Here is a 22423-nt window from a genome sequence, read left to right on the forward strand (position 1 = left end):
AGTCAACAAAACCATGATAGCCTTGATGATCGCCAACATCCGGACCGGATAAGGCACTGAAGAAGAAGAAGAAGAATTAGTATGAGATCTGGTCTATTATGTGCCACTGCTTGCTCCGTGAGCACAGTGCGGTCCCAGTATAGCTGGTAGTTGTCAAGTATACTCTCATGAACGTATTGATAATACGGGAGATGGTTTGTTTGGAGAAGTCCCAGTTATCTCTTGATGAAGGATATTTCCTACTGAGTCGGGCCGTTCCTTATAATCAGTTGCAGCAAATGCCTGCAGCCGTCTGTAAGATGTTGGATGGTTTCTTGAGATTGACATCCATATCGGCATTTATCATTTTGGACCTGACAATCTTTGACGATATATTTCAGGTAATTTGTAGTTGGTATAACCTGATCCTGAATGGCGAGTAATGAACCTTCTGTTTCAGGAAATATCTATAACTTCTTAAATTAGTAATCTATTTTTCTAGTTGCTCACTTATATTCATAAGTCCTCGTCCTAAATACCGCGGTTATGTCGTTCTTTCTACTGCACTTCGAGGATATGTTTTTGTGTCTTTGTGAGGTGTGTTCGTACTTTTCGCTGAAGATTTTCTACATCCGTTTTTGTCCACTTAACAATACCAAATGAGTAGCTAAGCTAATAATTAATAAATATTTTATATAATTTATATACTCACATAATATTTTAAATAATTAATAACAATAAACTTTATTATTATTGTTATTATCCTTCATTTAAATTGCCGAGTCCACCTCTGAAATATTGAAGAAGCCATTTAAAATAAACTGGAGAATCGGTTTAATATGATATAATATAATGGCTTATTTTGTTAATGGCGCTACTGTCAGGTTATTTTTAACTATGTAGTTTTCGGCTGTGCCGGTTTTGCAGTAAAAATTTGTAGTAGCTATCGGTAACACACTGTTCGCTATTCATTCCTCACTCTCAATTCTATTGGTGATATTTATATTTAACATAAACCAAATTGTAGATACTGCATCGTTTTAGCAGTAATTCCCCGTATACACTGTTCTATATATTTCTTTCATTTCTATTGTTTCACACGTGACATGTACCTCCCACTTCTGGTTTTTGTATTATCTTAATTCTTAATAAGTGTTTAATAAATAAATATTAGGAGATATTGATCTCGTAATACTTATTAAACATTTTGTTTACATTTTACGTATCACGCACGATCACGTACTACTTATGAATGATGACTTATCTTGAATGATGCAATAACCGAAACAACACCGGCTTAGCTATCGTTAAAAGTTTACGCGAGAAGATAAAATTACATTATTTGAAATTTAGTGTTCGGTGATATATTATTACCTTTTATAAGTGAATATTAGGTAGATTTTCAAACCTTTTTCAGATATCATATAAATCTGTTGTTTTTAATTGCTCGTAATTACTTTAAAAGTGATGTTGCCAATATTGCTCAAGATTTTGTTCTGTTTTGTTTTCATCGCGGTTGTTCAAAGTTACAAAATTTTAATAGTGTTCCCTGGATTGTCACCGAGCCATTTTTTCCTTGCAAATTCCTTAGGGAGAGCATTGGTCAAAAAGGGCCATGAGGTCACTATGGTGAGCCCTTATGAAGATAAACAACCGCTTACTGGATATAAAGAAGTTGTGCTGACTGACTTTTTAGCAGACGACGACGGTATGTAGACTGTTTCTATTTTTATATGTATTTAATATTATAGAGAAAGTAGTTTATATCAAGCGGCTTTATTTACATTTGGAAATTTAACCCTTACTAACCGGTTTTTTTTATATTCAGGCTTAATCAAAGAGGATATCATTTTAATTTTAAAGTATTGAACTTTATTACGCATCCAACATTTATTACGCATCCAACATTTATTACGCATCCAACATTTAATATTTAGAAGACATTTTGGCTTGTTTGAAAAAAGATTTATTTCGGCTCGAAGTCACAGCGCTGTCTAAAGTAGAAAGTATAGATGAGACAACGAACTTGTCTTGACAGGTCTAGCTTGAAGTAGTATATATATATATATATATATATATATATATATATATATATATATATATATATATATATATATAAGCGAGGTTCCTACAGCCTCTGCCGCTTCTCGAATTTCGACCGCCATTCATTATGTGCCGTACATTTTCTTCCCAGGCACACTGAAGGCCTTCCCCTTATTCTACTTTATTGTGGTATGTAATTTTAAGCTTCCTTTGGCCATCTATCTTCATTCATTCGCTTCACGTGACCATACCACACTAGTTGCCTCGTTTCAATTCTGTCTACACTGGAATATACACTATTTGTCCTCCTTCTAATATTTTCATTCCTGATATGATCTTTTTTGGATACACCACGCGCTCTCCTTGGAAAATCCATTTTTACTACTTCTATTCTTTTTCTATCTTTTTGCATGATCTGCCAAACTTCTGCCCCATAAGTCATAATAGGCTCTACCAAGGTTCGATAGATTGTCAATTTCGTTTCTTGTCTAATATCTTTAGACCATAGTAGAGAGTTGAGAATGTTTACCGCTTTTTTTTCCTGTTGCGTTCTGTTTTCAATGTCTCTTTTGAAGTGCCGTCTTTAGATATTATAGATCCGAGATATTTATATTCATTACACGTTTTTGTGTTTCTAATTTCTAAGTCTGGACCCTCTTCATTATCTTCTATTTTAAGATACTCTGTCTTTGACATATTCATATTGAGGCCCCATTTTTCATATTCTTTCTTTAGTTTTCTAAACGTGTAGTCCATGTCTTCCTTATCATTCGCTACGACTACCTGATCATCTGCGAAAAATAAAGTTATTAGACATTTACCACCGCCGATGTCTATTCTTATTCCGGATACTTGTTTCCTCCACTGCTCTAGCGATAATTGAATGTATAGTTTAAATAAGGTCGGAGATAGACAACATCCTTGTTTAGGCCCCTTTGTTATTGGAAATGATTCAGATATAAAGTTTCCTTTTTTAACGACACTTCTTGCATTTTTGTATATATTTGCGATAACATCCACATACTCCCTACTAAGATTTACTTTCGTCAATGTTTGAAAGTTTTTTTTAAGGTACCGTGTCGTATGCCTTCTCTAAATTTACAAACAATAGGTGGGTAGATGGATTCCTTGCCTTCCGTTTTTCGATTACCTCCTGCAAAACGAATATACCATCAGTGCACGATCTTCCTGCACTAAATCCATTTTGTTCTTCTATGCCTTAGTATTCTGATTCTATTCTTTCTTTTACTATTCGACGGTACAACCTCTCGACTGAGCTGATAACAGTTATTCCGATATAATTAGAGCATTTGCGTTTATCCCCTTCTTGAATATTGAGCTGATGTATCCAACATTTCAATCATCAGGGATATTTTGTTCTTTTAAGCATTTGTTAAATAGTTAAACCAACATCTTATGTAATATTTTTGGTTCATACTTTACCAACTCAATTGGGATGTCTCCAGGTTCTGTTGCTTTACCGTTTTTTGATCTTTTGAGGGCATCGCTTAACTCTCCCGTTGTTTTCTCAATTATTTGTGTATGTTCAGATATTTCTTCCATTTCGATCTCTTGGAATTTACATCTATCCTCTGTCAGTAAGACCTCATAATGGTGTTTCCACTGTTCTAGATCTATTAACTGTAAGTTAGATTTTTCCTTTCCTTCCCTCCGGAAAAATTGTATCACCTTTCACGCTAGCCCAACTCTTGTTCCACCCATAAACCTATCCATCTCTGCACATCTTCGATCCCACATCTCATTTTTTCTTTTCACTACTTTTTTTTAAATCTCGATTTAATATTTTATATATCTTGTAATCTTCCTCCTTTCTCGTTCACATCCATTTTTGATAAGCAGTTTTCTTCTTGTTTACTAACGTTTGCATATTCTCCGACCACCATTCTTGATTTTTTGTTTCATGTTTGTCTTCATACCCCAAAGCTTCACTTACAGCCTCATGAATGCATTTTTTAAGTCGCTGGTATAATTCTTCCGCTGATATATTTGCTCGATCCACATTTTGTAATTTTGTGGCCAGTCGTAATTTGTAAAGAAATTTCGTTGAATTTTCTTTTATGCTTTCCAGGTTATATTTAGGGGATGTTACTTCTTGTCCCTTTTCTATATTCTGTACCTGAGTGTTATTGTTTTTGCGATAGTTAACTATGACGTTGGCCATAAGTAAACGATGGTCGGATCCCCATTCTGATTCATGGTATACCCTTACGTCAGTTGTTTTCAGCTAGGAAGTTTGACGTTGGATTACATAGTCGATTATCGAGCACAGATTCCTAGTAGCGTTGATTGAATAACCCAAATTTTTTGGGTTTTGGTTATTCAATTAACGCTAGTAGGTTGTATCCATGTAAATTTGTGGATGTCCCTATGTTAAAAAAAGCCATTCATAATTTTGAGACATTGCTTCACATTGTTTGTCATTGGTTATTTGTTCCCCATATCTTCCTACGACTCTGTTTTTTTCTTCTCTCCCTACTCTGCCGTTTAAATCTAATAGTATAAAGATTTCACAGTTTTCTTTAACTTCAGAGAGTATTTCATTCATCTTGTTGTAGAAATTGTCTTTATTCTCTGGATCTGCATCTGCATTTGGGACATACACTCCAACAATTACGATGTTGTGCCCATTCTTTTTCATTTTCAATATTAGCAGTTGTTTATTTACTTCAGTCCACGATTTAATATTGTTTTTAAGATTTTTTTCGGTGTTTCGCTTCAAACAACGGTGTTAGTTTTGTGACGTGGAGCAGGTTTGAGTCTTCTTTTCTGTGTCCAGTGTCTAATTCGTAGATTGAGTTTGACAACTTATTTTTAATTGTGTATGGTCCAGTTCACAATTCATTTAGCTTTGCCCTGTTTAATGTATTACCATTTTCCACCTAAACTTAGTCTCCAACATTGAGTCGTAGGTCTTTTCGATGTGCATTAAATCTTCTTTTGTTGTATTCATGTGATTTTAATGTATATTTCAATGCCATGTATGTTTCAGGTTTTATATCATCAGGTAGTATGTTTGTGTTTGCACCTTCTAGTAGATATTTTGGAGAAAACTGTGTTATCGTATGATCTGTTTTATTGTAGGCTTCTACACATTTTTGTGCAACTATTTCCCACGCAACTTTGTTTTTTGTTTCATTTATTTTACATATTATTTTGTTTATAAGCTTTTGGTTTACTCTTTTATTCAGCCCATTAGAAAATGATGCATCAACGGCATCGAATACCAGTTTTGTATTATTATGCTTAAGAAATTGTTTATATTCTTTTGAGTTTATTCCAGGGTATTGGTCTGTCAACACTATGTCTACTTGGTAATTGTCTGTTACTATTTTTGTCAATTTTATAAATTCCATTGCACTTTGATTCTTAGATGTTAAAATATAAACGTACCTTGTAAAATGGTCAATTAATATATGGAGGTACGTCTTTGTTGACCGACACCCACCAAATCATGCAACTGTGTGTATAGAAACTATTTCAAATGGTCGTTTTGCTGCACCTAAATGTGACATCCATCCATATTTTGGTTTTCTTCTTGATTTATTTTTCAAACAAATTACACAGTAATTGCATATTTATCTTATGTTTTTTAACAACTTTTTTGCTGTTTAAAATGAAGTTATTTTATTTATCATCCTAAATGTGTTTGTCCTAAATGGCAGTAGGTATCATGTGTCCTTTTTATTAGATCTTATATATATATATATATATATATATATATATATATATATATATATATATATATATATGTATATCTTTAAGGAATATGACCGTTTAATTTAATATAAAAAATGTGCACTCGTAAGTGAAAGGGATATTTTCGGTCAATTTGGAGATTAAAAAAGAAAAGAGTTGTGCTACTTTATCTTTTTATTGAATACGTTTCATAATATCATAACATTTATGTTGGCATCTAAAAAACTTTTCCTTCAATCTCACCATCTGATTGTCAGTTCTGACATTCGAACTTTCAAATACTTTATTTTGCATGATATGATCATGACAGTCAAGATCCCTAGCCTTGCCGTTGTTAATATAACATTCCAAAATTGACAATTAAATTTTTTTTGATAGATTTTAGAATCCATCAATGTTTTTAAAAGTTAAATTATAAAACTAATTAATATAAAATTACTTAAATTGGGAATCTTTCGGCATTCTGTGTTTTTTGCTGTTTTATTTAGTAAATTAATTTTTGATGTGTCTTCACCATACTAATATCTTAATGCTACAGATCTTTTAAAGGTAAGATCGTTTACTTATTGTTTTTTATATTAGATGTATCGCTAATACCATTCTTTTAGATGAACTGACGATGCCCATTGAACAGTGGGCGAAACGTATTCAATAAAAAGATAAAGTAGCACAACTCTTTTCTTTTTTAATCTCCAAATTGACCGAAAATATCCCTTTCACTTACGAGTGCACATTTTTTATATATATGTATATATATAGTAATATGTAATGGCATGTCTCGCAAAACAGAAAACCAAAAAAGGTATATCGATGGAAGGCAACCGTATATACGTATTTCTGACTATTGGTCGTCTTCAGTACGGTGCAGCCAAGTTAGAAAAGGAGCATATTAACTTGGGAAAGGATCACTACAGGATATATATATATATATATACATAAATCTTCATGCGCCATTTCGATATTATCGAAATCGAGGTTAGTGATCGAAATCGAAAATTATCGAGGTTAGTGATTACGGTGGAAAATATTTATCTGTCTTCTTTGTCGTTTTCATGTCTTCTTGTCGCTAAACATATTACAGCTATGACAGTCTTTGACTTTTCACAAATCTTACAATGTCATACCCTTCATTCAGTTCATTAACCTCGTCGTTTCTCCTGATTCTCCATGTGCCGCCTTTCTCTTGCACTGGACCATATACTTTTCTCAGTATCTTTCTCTCGAATGTCCTGAGTTGGGCTTTCTCTTTTTTTTCGTCATTACTCAGGTTTCACAACCATAGGTTACTACGGGTCTAATCAAAGTTCTGTAGATAGTCGATTTGGTTCTTTTGTCAAATAATTTCGATGTCATCAATCTTTTATTAGCATAGTATGTACGATTTTCACTGGAAATACGTACATTTATATCGCTACTAACGGAATTCTTCTGATTGATTTCTGTGCCCAGATATGTGAAGGCATCCACACGTGCAATAGTATAGTTGTCTATTGCTATAATATTTTCATTTTCAGGTGTTCTTTTGATGGTCATTTACTTAATTTTTTTTTTCGTTTATTTAAGCCCTCTTTCTTGTGCTTCAGGATCAATTTCTTTGAACGTTTCCATTAGTCGTGTCTTGTTTCTACTAATAATGGCGACATTGTCTGCATATGCAGTAATTTTTACTGTTTTGGTATTTATATGGCCGGTTACATTGGTTTTTCTGATGACTGCTTCAAGAAATAGGTTGAACAGCATGGTTGAAAGTGCGTATCTCTGTCTCACCCCCATGTTAATGTCAAACAGGGGAGACAGTTCTCCATCTACTCTAACTACGGCTTTTGAACCCTGCAACATTATTTTTATGAGGCTGATATATTGTTTGGTATACCTAGATTTCGGAGGTCTTCCAGCATTTTGTCTCTTTTCACACTATCAAAAGCTTGTTTAAAGTGTATATACATATTATATAGTTCTATGTCTTTTTATAAGCTTTTTCTTGCATTGTTCTAAGTATGAATATGTTGTCTGTGGTGGCTCTATTTGGTCTTAATCCATTTTGATAATCACCAATTATATTTTCGGGGTATTCTGACAATCTAGTGTAGATAATGCCAGAACTAATCTTTTAAAGGTCTCCAATATATTAATGCCACAAATATCTCTATAGTGTCATTCTTTCCAACTGTCTCAGTGCAATTAAATCCATGCAAAATCTCTACGTGTAACATTCCATAGGAAAAATGATAAAATTGGAACTTCAGAAAGTCCAACAAAATCTGAGAACAGTAAATTTCTTATGGATACCTTTTCGCAGGGGTGGATAATGGGGAAATTTCCCCCTTCCCCCAAGAAAGTCCAAAATTAAAGAAACCCTGTAACATTTTTTTAATATAATAATAATAATAGTCTCCCGTTTTATACCGCTGTCGCGGCTTTGGGAGTATAGCAGGGTAGTCTGCTATATCTAGGGCCTACGGTATACAAGGAAGGTAACATGGCCAGTGCTACGCTTCAACCGTCTATTATTACCCCTGGTTTTACCCAAGGTACTCATTTTTATTCAGGCTGAGTCGACCTGGGGCCTATAGACATTTTTAAAATGTCTAGATGTTCTTGCCGGCGGTGGGATTCGAACCCCGGACCACCGGCTTGCGAGTCAAGCATCCTACCGCTTGCGCTACGCAGGCCCATTTTTTTAATTAATATATTAAATTAATTTTAATTCCTTTTACCCATGTGGATGATACGCTGATGGTCGTGTTTACGATCAGAAATTTTTATTGGAAAACTACCGGAATATGACTGAAGAATCTACCTAAGTATTTATTTAAAGACGCCGGTCTGGCTAATCTTTAGCTAATCCTCTTTTTCATAAAAGCGGTAATTGTCGTCGAACGCCCGTTATAATGTTTTTCGAGAAAAACCTAATCTAGGAGATTTGATGTTTCATCACGTTTGTAGGTAGAAGTATACCGTTATGTTCAATGTTAATTAGAACCTTATCTGCTTAAAAATAGATACAGGCTGGCCTATCATTTTTGGGGGGAAGATACCCTCACCTTTTCTTGGGTAGCTTGGTAAAATTTTAGAGGAACCAAGTTACTTATCGGTGGGCATCCGTCGAGTTAAGACGCTTAGTTCACATTATCGTATCTGCTTCCTTACCGTCTCTGTGCATTTTCTTTATAAGTGTGTATACACTTGCTTATTAGAGTTTTTTTATCTTACACTATATTAGTTTATGTATAGTTGTAAAGCACCTTTAAGGGTAAATAAATTCAGTGTTTAATACCAGTACAGTATTAACTTCAGTGACTTAAAGCAGCAGTCGCCAGGAATTACTGTAAGTTGACATAATTTTAATATCTCCACCTATCTGGGCAATTAACATGGTATAGCATCATATCATCTTCCATTATCTGGACGTATCCAACGATCATACATGTCATCAAATGTAGTTGAGAGTAGCTACTGAATTTTGCAGTCAATTAAAGAACATTCTATACTTTTTTTTGTTACGAACCAAATAATCGACTTAACCAAGTGCGGTTTGGTTAAATTTTTATGTTTTCACTTCAGTAATTTTTTTGTATTTTTGTAAATTTAGATTTTATTAATTTTTGTTATCTTTGGTTTTTGTTATAATTTTTTATTCATTTTTTTTGCTGTAATATCTCGAGATACGCCAAAACTTTATTTGTGCATGCTTGTGTTATACTTATATCTTTGTAAAGGTATTTTCTAATTATATTTCTGCTATTTTTTTATATGTATACCTACCACCAGTTCATAGTTGTTTGTGTATTTTTATTACTTGTGTTGCATTCAGCAGCGTCGTAATTTTGTTGTTGTTTAATATATTGTTATTGTTTTATGTATGTATTTTATTTGTCGACTCCCAACAAATTTCCCTGATATATTTGCTTTTTACCTTTAAATATAACTATACCTTTGACCAGTAGAAAGATCAGGCTTATTAAGTTTCGTAGGTAAGTAAGTGTAATAACTTATATATTTATTTTTTGTTTATGTAGAGTGGTGACCAAATTTATTCAATAATTAACTGTGATATCTTTTCTTGGGTTTGATCTCTGAACCTAAATATCTTTCCTTATCTCTTTTCTTTTCTAAGGTTTCTTAATTTTCTCCTTAAACCCCAAAAAATTAAGTGGCGCCCTGTTCCGTATCTTATCTTATCTTTGGTAATTTTACCCATCTATATTTTTGTTCATTTCTGTGTCTTTTCCAATAGCTCTTATTGTATATTTACTTATTTCGTCCGTTGGACCCATTCCTGGTTCCAAAAGCTAGTTTCGAACCCACGACTCGCTCTCCACCAACCATCTGGCTGCCGTCCGCAGTGTCTCCATTGGTGACCTTTCGCACCATCCAAAAAAGGTTTCCGAGGTGACAACCAAATTATTTATGTCTTTTGTGTATTTTGGGTTTATCCCTTTTATGTCTTTTGGCTGGTGTTTCATTGGAAGTTCCCCCTCCCAGTTGAAAGTTTCCCTTCTAAGGCAAATATCTAGATTTGCCACTGCCTTTCCACATTAGTATCGAAATCAATGAATTACCAGATATAAGTGCTTACGATTCTATCAGTAATATCGAATCAGAGATTGAATATCGAAGTGTGACAGGTGATTTAAAAGCCCTTTTCATAAACAAAGTATTAAGTGCGTTAAGTTAAATTCGTTTTAAAAGTTAAACAGATTAAAAGTTGCATTTCACCGTGACCATCCACAGCAACGAGCAGAAAACCCCAAGTAATCCTAACACGTCTCAGACTGAGACATAGTAGATATAAAAAGGCACACCTATTCTCAGACAGCAAAGTTTCAAAGGGTCAGTTTGAGATGTATGTCGTAACTTCGACGTGACAACACTACTTTCGGTCTTGTAATGTACATTACTTGTTCAGTGCCTAATAATTTGCAATTTATATTAACCAGTAACTAATAATCGATATACCAAGTTTAGTTTTTAATTTTTAATTGTAATTTTTTTTAGCTTTAGAAGCAGCTGACATAGATGATATGTTTAAATTTGAAAATATGAATCTATTTACACAAGTATTGTTTTTTAACAAATTTATGACTCGAAGCACCAATGCCACGTTGAACCATCCAAATCTTCAAAAACTTCTGGAATCAAACGAAAAATTTGACGTTATAATTCTCGAACAATTTAAACAGGAAGCTTTGCATGTTCTACAATGCCACTATAAAGCTCCATTAATATTATTAAATACGTTGGGGGCAAACGTTTGGATCAACCCGTATGTCGGCAATCCTGCTCCTCCGTCATACATTCCAGATACTTTCAGTCAGTACTCAGAAAAGATGGATTTCTGCGAAAGGGCGTTTAATTCGGTTTTAGTACTATTTGAACGAGTTTTGTTGTATTTTTCAATACATCAAAATCAATATAAAGTGGCAATCTCAAAGTTTCCCCATTGTGCAAATGAAAATTTTTCAAATAATATATCTCTAGTATTTTTAAACGCTCACGAAAGCACAACTCAAGCGGTACCTTTAGTACCAAATATGATTAACATTGGTGGATTTCATATCGGGGAACCCAGAGATTTGCCAGCAGATTTGAAGAATGTGTTAGATAATGCTAAAGAAGGTGTAATCTACTTTAGTTTGGGTTCTAATGTTAAAAGTTCTCATATTAAACCAGATATAAAGCAGGCAATTGTAAAATCCTTGGGAAAACTACCGCACAAGGTACTGTGGAAATACGAGGATGAAAGTATTAAACCCCCGAAAAATGTCGAAATTCGGAAATGGTTACCTCAACAAGATATTTTAGGTAAGTCGATGCATATTTTTTTATAAATATTAATAATAGTAGTTTTCGTTTGTTAGTATTACTTGACTAAAGAACTAAATCAGAACTAAAAAATGCTTGTGGCTATTTATATTAAAACTAGTGATTTTGCTCGTCATCATGGGATGGGGGATTCAATCAATTGCCATCCACATTCACTTCACTCAATTTTTTTTACTTGCTCAAAAATATACGAAAACCAGCGTAATTATAGTTTGCCAATTCATTTGTTGGGAAAGCTTGAGTTTTGTATTATATTTTTTACCGATTACCAAATTAGCAAGCAGTATTTTAAGATGAACAAACTTTCAAAAGAACTAAAAATTAAATTTTTATAATAATAAACTTCTTGCATGAGAGCGTCGGTTTTTTTTTGCCTCCAAAAAAATATTGTCCTATCTAACACACAGTTATCTGGAGGAACGATATTTATTTATAGAGTAAAATGTACCCGCCTTTTCACGCCGAATTATGTTGCAGTTACTTATCTGTAAGATAAGTAATGGGAACACGAGAATTTTTTTTTGCCTTAAAGTTGTTAACACAACTATGCAGAGACATGTATGTAGATGTATATGCATGTTTTATTGATTATCGAAAAGTATTTATTTGCAGTATCAAAAAAAGATGATAGAAATTCTGAGAACAACAACTGGAATCGACGAACGAGACTTGCAAATTACCTCAGAACTGTATTGGCACCAAACAACAACAATTGAAATAGAGCACACATCTAGAAGATATACGAATCCGACGAGGAGTGCGACAACGTTGCGTCTTATCACCACTATTATTTAATCTGTATTCGAAATCTATATACAGAAAAGCATTAGACGAAGTTCAAGGTGGAATAAAGATTAACGGAAACAACATCCGATACGCTGATGGTACCGTCGTAATACACAACAACTACACAACTAAACCCCATTATTTTCATTATAGAAATTTTCTTCGTGGATTGCTTATTGGACTCCTTAAAAATGACTTAACTGTATAATCGAAATTTTCAAGTTACAACTCATTTCTATTATCTTTATTTAAACTTATCAATATCAATACAGAATTATTTATACCTACTTGGTAGGTATTTACAAAACATATCCAAGAACTATCACGAAATTGTCAGAATTTAAAATTAATATTTTATAGATTCTATAGATGATTTACTGTAAGTTTTAAGAATTAGAATAAAAAAGAACAATTTATTCTCAGAATATAGATCACTCTCGGTTTACTTAATCTAAACCTCTTAAAATCATTACAAAAATAAAAAGGTCGATTCTCACTTAAATAATATATTCTCTCACTAAGTTTATAAACATTCAATATCATACTCTTCGATTTTATAAATTTTTCTAATGCCGGATCCATGTCTTTCACCCACAATAAACAAAAATATTTAGGTTATATTTTTGATTTTGCGACAAACTACAACATAATAACTAACTACAATGAACACAATTTATCTTCCAGATAACTTCTTATTCTGTACTTTATTTGGCAAATAAATATTTTAAATTTGTTCTGTCAGATAAGTTTATTCATGTCAGTTAGTAGTTCAGATTTCTTTCCTAGGTGGTACTAGATGTTTAAATTCAAAGTTACGTTAGGGGCGCTTGCGCCAGAAGGTTACACGAGTTTTACTTTTTTAAAAAGGTAAAAGAAATAATAAATTAGACTTACTCACAATCAATTTAATTTAACTATCCAGACGACCGGTTTCGCTTTCTACAATATGCAAAGCATCTTCAGGTCTCGATATAAAGTTAAATAAATGCTGAAATAATAAACTCATATTAGGGTGTTGTCTAATAAAGATAAACAAAGATAGATGATATAAATTACAGTAATTATGCCAATATTACATGTCTGTGGTTTTTCAAAATGAATAAAATGTTTAAGCCGACAAGGTAAGACCCACGAATTGGTAAAATAGTCTATTAAATTGTAATTAATTAATAAATCAACAAATAAATAAAACTTTACTTACATGCCGGTACTCTATTAATTGATGGTTGAAAGAACATGGTTCAAACTATCCTGTATTGTTGAATGGAGAACTTAAGTCTGCTATTGTAATTGTTTGACAGTAAACGGGGAAGTTCTTAAGGAGACAGATTTTATCCAATGAAGTAGAGATAGGTGTAATGTGGTTGTTTGTTAGATGAAAGTAATGTTCCATACCATTGAGTTATTTAAAAGGTATTTAAATTTATTCTAGAGATATATTTATGAAATGTTGTTATTTCTCAATCAAATTTCAATTCTCAATCAATTTTCTCAAAAAAATCTCAATAAATAAAATAAACAACACACATTGTATCGAGACCTGAAGATGCTTTGCATATTGTAGAAAGCGAAACCGGTCGTCTGGATAGTTAAATTAAATTGATTGTGAGTAAGTCTAATTTATTATTTCTTTTACCTTTTGAAATGGACTCACACAAGCAACACATTTATGATTTTACTTTTTTTATTTTCTTGTGCTTTTGATATCTATAAATTTTATAATTTACAGCTCATCCAAATGTCAAACTATTTATTACACATGGAGGTCTTCTTAGTTTGACGGAGACTGTACATTATGGAGTTCCTGTTCTAGTATTACCAGTATTAGGAGACCAAAAAATGAATGCTGCTAGAGCAGAGCATGCAGGTTATGGAATTAAAATACCATTTTCACAAATAACTGAAGAACGACTTACCAATGCGTTAAATAAATTACTAAATGATTACAAGTAAGTATTTGACAGATTTTTTATAAGATTATACAGATTATTGTTTTTTTCTTACGAGTAACTTTTCTAGCTCTTGTCATGTTTTTTGGCTAAAAATTTTCTGTTGCCTGTTAAACTACATAGTCCAGTCGTCTGAGATTTGACCCCTAAAAATTATACGAACAAGCTGAATTTTGCCGAAAATATCAATTCTGGGACTCCAAAAAAAAATACAAAAAGTTTACCACTTTAACCCCCGAGTTTCCCCTAAAATCTCGCTCGTGATGGGGAAAAACGCAAAAAAATCGATTTACCAAGAATCTTTGCGCCGTAATAATAAATGTTTTAAATGAAAAATGTGGCTGAAATAATTTTGGACAAAAATGTTTATTAGTACTTTTTATGTAGAATGAATCGTTTCCTCAGAAACAAAGCTTGAAGCGACCGGCGATTTTGAATGGCAGTTGCGCTCGCGAAATCAATGTTAACCCTTCGTCGGTAACGTATTTCGAAGCCAGAATTTCTGGAACGCTGGGTCCCACGGACCGAAAAATTAATCATACTTTAAAATTTCTTTTTTTAATTTTTTAATAAATAACTGAAAAGTTTAAACCTTTAACAATAAATTTTGTTTGCGAATAACTTTTTGTGGGTTGTTTTTTAACTAGTATCTTTCTAGTAAAAAAAGTTGAGAAAAAAGTTCTAATTGGTTTAATTACGGTTTTATTAAAAAAAATAAGGGTAAGAACAAAAAACATTTCTGCTAATAAAGAGTAATATTTAAAGTAAAAAATAGTGATATAACATTAAGCTACCGTCAAGAATAAACTAAAATTATTCATTTACATTATGGTCATGACAACAGTCACCACAATGCGAATGTTCTAGACAGATAAATCCGTTGCAAACTTCACACCTAAACCTAGTTTTACGTTTTTTTTTTGTTTCGCAATCTTTACATCTTCCATGGGTTTTATTTTGATCTAGTGGATCAGTTTGGACGTTGAGGCCAAAGATTTCCTTTAGCCGTAATGGACGAGCTCTGGGGAGATTATCTTGCTGGGCTCTTCGTAAAAGGTGTTATTGGACTAATTCATACCCCAGCAGTTCCAGAAATACACGCCGCTTCATAGATGACTAAGTATTGATTTTATAAATAATATACGAGTTAATTGCCACTAGGTTCATCAGTTCAAAAAATCAAAAAATAAGACGTAAGGCCAACGTCGAGTTGACCTTGCACAATTATATGTCTCAGACATCTGATCAACAGTATCTACCCCACCTTTAGTCTTATTATAATTTACAATCATTTCTGGTTTATCTGTCTTTTAATCGATATTGTCATCGTGATGCATTATGGATAATAATATTATATTTTTGTTTTTAAGAGGTACGTAGGAAACTAGAGTAGCTTTTTCTTGAAACCCAAACATGGAACTATGTTCTCTCCGTTTCAGAGAAGTTAGTTCTGCAGGAATTTGTAGTTTATTTTTTTCTTATAGTTCTTAGAATGGTAAGTTTAAATTCCTGTAATAACTTTTCCGCTACAGCTAAACTTGTAAAAAAATTATCCATGGTAATAATGCAATTAGAATTACGAACTAGCTCAATCATACGGCTAACTAAAGATAAGTTCGAATTATCTACATAAAACGGACCCAATGGCTGCTTGCCAAGATATACTTTTACTTTAATTTCAGTTAGATCCGTAGTCTTGTAGATTCTATTTTGTATGGAATCATACTTTTTCGAAACAATAAATTCATTTCTATATTGCACTATTTTTTCCAAAATATTGTTTGGAAAGAAATATAACCAAGTTATATATGGTTCCTTACCCCTTTTAATATCACCATTCGGTCCAGGTAAGTGTGCTATAAGATTATGCTGGCGAGTTTTAACATTTGGTTTTTCGTTAACATGCTTTTCCATCTGGATCCATCTTTGGCTATAAAACAAGGTACTCGATGTCTCGTAACAAACATATTATTACTGATATCATGTTTATTATCAGTTAAATGATCTTCCGTGTCACTATAAATTAACTGCTCTTCTACGTTATCCTCTAAAAGGCTTTCCTCACTGTATTCTGGATCTACGTCTGGATCGCTTAGTTCATTACTCAAAATATCATCAAATAAACGTTGTAACCTTTCCTGTTCGTTTTCATAATTCATAATGAACTAATAAAGTTTGGAAATGGAAAAATTTCTTTACAAAACGTCACCTAAGCACAACACAAGACTACCGTAAAATATGTTCGTCGTCTGTAACGCTGTACAATAATCGTTTAACAGCGGTTTATAGCTGTCTGAATACAAACTACCACTTTCCGGGAATACCTAAAATGGTATACCCCTAACCCATCGGCATACGGATGGAACAGAAAAAAAAAATTTTTCTGTCCACTAGACAGGGCGTAACAGACGAAGGGAAATAAAATTTGTATCAACTCGATGGTAAAATTCGATATCTTTTGATTAAAGCGTCTTATAGAAAATAAAAATGCGTTTTAAAGATTAGGACTGCAGCTTTCGTATGCCGTTTTTGTATTTTGCTGCAAATGAAGTTAGTTTCTATAAATATGTTTAATATATAAACGATTCTCGTAAGATCAAAAAAAATTATCATTTTCATTGACGAGTCGTAGCGAAATTTCCATTTTTAGAGACCAATCTTTAAAACCTATAATATGAAATTTTAATGTTGAGTTGTGGCAACCAATATGAGGCATTTGAAATATGACTAAAAACGCAGAATTTAAAATGTTTAAATAACAAAGGATGTTACGTCACAGGAAATGCATCCAAGAAGACAATTTTAGGTGTAATTCGTAGCAGAAGTTAAGTGCTTTTAAAAAACGTACTACTGTAACTGATTAGATCGTTTTCAGCGTTTTTTAAACATATTTCAAACGAATCACATTTGTTGTCAAACACACAACTAAAATTTCATGCTATAGGTTTTAAAAATAACCCTCTATTACCCCCTAATAATTAAAACTCGTTAGTGGCTACTCAATGAAAATGATAAATGGTATTGATATCATGAGAATCATAAAAACTGGTAAAAATTGCGCCACGGTTATTTATTTATTACATTTATAAAAACTGTGTTTATTTGCGGTAAAATACAAAATTTGTATACAAAAGCTGTACTCTTTACCTTTAAAACGAATTTTAATTTTTATCGATAGGACACTCAGATCGACAGATATCAAATTTTTACCGCCGAGTTAATACAAATTTTGTTAAACATTGATTTCGAGTGCGTAACTGACATTAAAAATCACCGATCGCTTCAAGCGTTTTTTTCTGAGAGAACGGTTTATTTTACACAAAAAATTCTAATAAACATTCTTGTTTAAATTATCTTAGCTACATTTTTCATTTGAAATATGTTTTTCTATGGCTTACACATTCCTGGAAACTCGACTTTTTGACGTGACAACGTCTTAAATTAGGTTGTGGCTCGGAGTCATTTAAGAAAAAGTGTAACGCCCGCTCACGTCTGTTACAGTGAGTCGCCGAACGAGAGAGAGGCCCGCCGGACCGGCGAATGCCTTGCGTCTCTCTCCCACTCAAACATGATCGGTCCGCTGCGCGCGGCACTAGAGAATTAGGCGCGTTGAATCGCTAAAGTTGAAAATTGTTGAAAGTATCGTCAGCTGTGTCTGTAGTGAAAATGTGGAGTGCTTAGATTCGTCATTTACAACAACTACAACAATAAAGGTAAATAATTGTACACTAATATTTCATTATCGTAAACTATGATTGATTGATTAATTGTTAGATTGACACAAAAGTTGAGAAACTGAGTTTATAGGTTATGTCATACTATTGACAAATGTTGATAGTGTTAAGTAAATTATTAGTTTAAATCACTCTGCAATTAATCGTAATTCAGTCGATTGAGAAGAAACAGAGCGTATTGCTAGTCAAATATTTAAAATAACAAATTATAACTTCTAACTTGTCAAAACAGGGCGACCAAACAAACGAACTAAACCGACCAATCACCACGCGCGGAGTTAGAATTTAACTGTGTTTAGCAAGAATTTCAAATTCCAATTTTAGTAAATGTTTTAATTTTCAACTTTACCATTTACATTTACAAATTTTAATTAATTTCAAATTTATTTAGCAAAAATTTGAACCTTCGATCTGAATAAGTGTTTTGATTTTCAAATTGATTTTTTAAAATTAAAAATATTAAAATATATATAATCAGAAGTGAACGTCACATAACATTATCTGTACTTATTATTATTTAATATGTAGGCAAATACATGTGACCATACTTGGTAGACACAATTGGAAATAGTAATTTTTTATAACTGAAAAAAATAAATATATAAAATACTGGTAGCAAACAATAACTTCAATGATCGATATCTCCGCAACTAATTGACATATCGAAAAAATTTTCAAATAAATTTTGTAGAAAATAATAAGATCAATAATATAATATAAAATAAATAATATATAAAATAATATATAAAAATATAATATATAAAATATAAATAATATATAAAATACCTAATAAATCGGTAATGCAATTCTTATTTTCATTCAATTCCTTGTTCCTATTGTGCAATTTAATAATATTCATATCAATAAATATTCTACCGAGAAAAAGACGTTGTCACGTAAAATCTTCGCCCGTAAAACCGACTTTACAGGCAACCGATTTTTTTCCATTTTCCCCCCTCTACGAGGATGGTTATAGGGAAAAGCCCTGGGGTAAAAGTAGTAAACTTTTTTGCATCTTTTTTTTATAAAAAATTTTAAGAGGTTCAGTGGCATTTTCGTCCCTGACGGCTGTAGCAACATAGTTCGCAACTCTGGGTTCCATGCAAAAAAAAAATGAAAGAAAGTTTTTTTTTTAAACTGCTGTACAATTTCTAATTTTGTTTTTTGTAGCAAAGAGTTTCATAAATTTTCTACATCAAATCATATTCATGTAATAAAACAATATTATTTACTGTATTATCCAGAACCAAACATAAGTGCGGAAAAATTATTGTCGAGAGTTGTAAAGTCCTTAAGCCTGCAGAAGACGAGTGACAAAAACTTACTCGAATAGGCACGTTGGGTCTGAGAGACCCAGAAAAATTATGTATTTTTTTTGTAATAAGTGTTTATTTCCAAGATTTAGACAACAGCATTTGCCTAGAACTACTGCATTCAAGTAAACTTATCCAAATTAGCATTATCCAAAAAGAACTTCCTGAAATATTTTAGTTAGAGTTAATTTCGTTGAACACATTTTACACACAGATACTATATGCTCCATGCATATAAATTTTTTACAAAAACGACATGAAAACGCATTTTCCGATAGTTACAGAACGCACAGCGTCCACGTTTATTTTTAACAAACTTCCACTTTGTCTACAAGTTCAATGCCACTTATTCTAGCTGCGAGCTGACGTATTTCTCTTTGCAAATATTGTGAATGTATTCTTATGCCCGATTTTACCAATGATATCTAAAAAGTTGTCTTCGGAAATAATTCTTAACGAAAGGAACTTTCTCACGAAAGGAGTCAAGGAACAATAGCGTTTCACAACTAAAAGAATAGCTTATCTAGGAAATTCTTTCTTAGGTATTAATTCTGGTACGTTTGAACTATTGTCGATAAATAAAAAAGAATAGATGTCATAACCTTACTTTTCTATTTGTTATTATTAAATTGTTTGTTTGCCAAGTTGATTTTATTCAATTTTGTCGTATTATAGTTATTTTATTTAGTGGTTAGTTATTTGTAAATTAAGTATGTTTAGTTTTGTAAGTTGTTTGTATACGTATAGTGAAGTGGAGGAAAAGAAAAGAGGTGTAAATTTCACATATAGCGAAAAATTAAAATTACTTGATTTTATTAAACAGCATCCAGCCCTGCTTAATAAAAAAAAACAGATGATGCTAAAAATAAAGCCAAAGATCATGCTTGGGATGTGCTGACTGCAAAATTTAATAACAGTTGCAAAAAATCGCAACGTTTGCAATAGCTGATTTATGGATGATAAAGAGTTGTTCCTGAAAAAGAAATGAAATGTAATATACTAACATTTTGTATTTAAATTTGCACATACTTGTCTGTAAAAAACTACAAATCATTTTCTATTTGTTCCAAAACACAAAAACATGTTGGGTTGGATATTTGAAACCGTCGAAAAAGATCCACATCGTCCAAAGTTTTCATAAACTCCATTCGCTTAGCTCGGACAAATTTTGACAGATTCATTGTCGGAAACCTACAACACAACAATTCCTACTTCTCAGTATTAATAGCTCAAGTATCCTGCTATTACAGACTTCTTTCTTTAAAAAAAGAAGAATTATTCTAAATAGTCGAAGTGTATACTAAACCCATCAAATTTTGGGTAGTATATATTTAAAAAATATATATTTAGTTGTTATAATTTAACATAACTATTTATTATATGGTGCAGATAAATAAATATTGATTGTCGGTAATTCGCAAAGTTCTATTTTATTTACTATTTAGTTTGTTTACTATTAATATTGGCTATGAGTACGGGTGCTTGGTTGTATAGTAATTTCCAGCCACTTTTAGTCTGTCAAAGAGTAACTAACTTCGCAAAAAAATAATTACTAAATTCACTAGACAGTTCGGACTGGGATTAGCGAACCGAGTTTAACTCGAGGTCTTCTTTCTGTTTCTTCTTCAGAATCAGATGACGATTCGAACCGACCCACGGTTTCGATAAATTGTAGTGCTTCCATATCATGAATAATACTAAAGCAACACTGAAAAAAAAGATAATACAAAAATACAACTAACTACAGAATAACAAAACACAAATTAAGGTAAGAAGCAAGTTATTGACAAACAAGTACGTCCGTCAAAACTGTAAAAACATAACCTCACTTTCAACTATCGGTAGTAATAATTAAAATGTTTAGGGAGATCGCAAAACCATAGAGATAGGAAGTATCTAAGCCCACTTAGGAAATCTTACTTAGTGAACTTAGTGAACTACTTCACTTCGGGCATTACTTTCATATTGTTTACTAGAAGTTCATTGGAAGTTTTTTTAAAAACATTTTTCCTGAGGTATTTGTATTTTTTTCTTTTAAATTTAATTTATATAGTATAACAAAGGCTTTTATACCAGAAACATTGAGAAGTCCGTAAAAGATAACCATGGGCCATCCGGCCAACTACGTGTATTTCGTGCAACATTATACGTGGAGGAAAGCCGATAAAATATAATATTTAATACCTACAATATGCACCCCACTAGTTATGTTATTTTAATATATTTTTAATTTCCTCATCGTTTATGTTTAATGTTTCAAACGCCATACTAATACCTTAGACCTTCTTAGAATATTTTCTAAACTGGGACTTGTGACTCTGAAACCTAAAAACAAAATTTACACGGCAATATGTTATTTACTCATTTTGGTTATAGATATTTGGAAACAGCACGAAAACTATCAGCTTTATCTCATGATCGCCCTGTGAAACCAATGGATTTGGCTATTTACTGGATAGAATATATTGCAAAACACAAAGGGGCTCCTCACTTACGTGTAGCAGCACTAGATCTTACCTGGTACCAGTATTTTCTACTAGATGTCATTGCCTTTGCACTTATTGTAGTTGGCATTGCATTTACAACTATTTATGTTCTGTGTAAAAAGTGTTTTTGTAAAAAGATCAAAAAAACCAAAAGAGATTAAGAAAATGTTAAAATTAATTTTGTAAATAAATATTTATATTTTGTTTATTTAAAAGTTTTTTCAAACTCACACACACACACATATATATATATATATATATATATATATATATATATATATATATATATATATATATATATATATATATATATGAAAACCAAAAATGGTATATCGATGAAAGGCAACCCTATATACGTATTTCTGACTATTGGTCGTGTTCAGTATGGTGCATCCAAGTTAGAAAAGGAGCATATTAACTTGGGAAAGGATCACTACAGGACCAATGCAACCAATGTGGCATTAGACTTAGAAGACCCTGATGGTTTCCAGGGCAACAACTAACGCCAACCACGGAGGAAGCTACAGCTACCTGGGGCTATATATATATTTATATATATATATATATATATATATATATATATATATATA

General features: G+C 32.2%; 1 protein-coding gene across 1 annotated transcript; it reads left to right on the forward strand.

The window, feature by feature from the left end:
- The first annotated feature begins 905 nt into the window (after positions 1 to 905).
- LOC140436703 (UDP-glycosyltransferase UGT5-like) lies at positions 906 to 22048 on the forward strand. The gene is made up of 4 exons (XM_072525744.1): positions 906 to 1687; positions 10738 to 11544; positions 14081 to 14300; positions 21724 to 22048. Exons 1-4 carry the CDS (start codon positions 1447 to 1449, stop codon positions 21992 to 21994), a joined length of 1539 nt encoding a protein of 512 aa, XP_072381845.1. The 5' UTR covers positions 906 to 1446; the 3' UTR covers positions 21995 to 22048.
- The last annotated feature ends 375 nt before the right edge of the window (positions 22049 to 22423 follow it).

Source organism: Diabrotica undecimpunctata, chromosome 3 (assembly GCF_040954645.1).
Source record: "Diabrotica undecimpunctata isolate CICGRU chromosome 3, icDiaUnde3, whole genome shotgun sequence".
Classification (NCBI taxonomy): domain Eukaryota; kingdom Metazoa; phylum Arthropoda; class Insecta; order Coleoptera; family Chrysomelidae; genus Diabrotica; species Diabrotica undecimpunctata.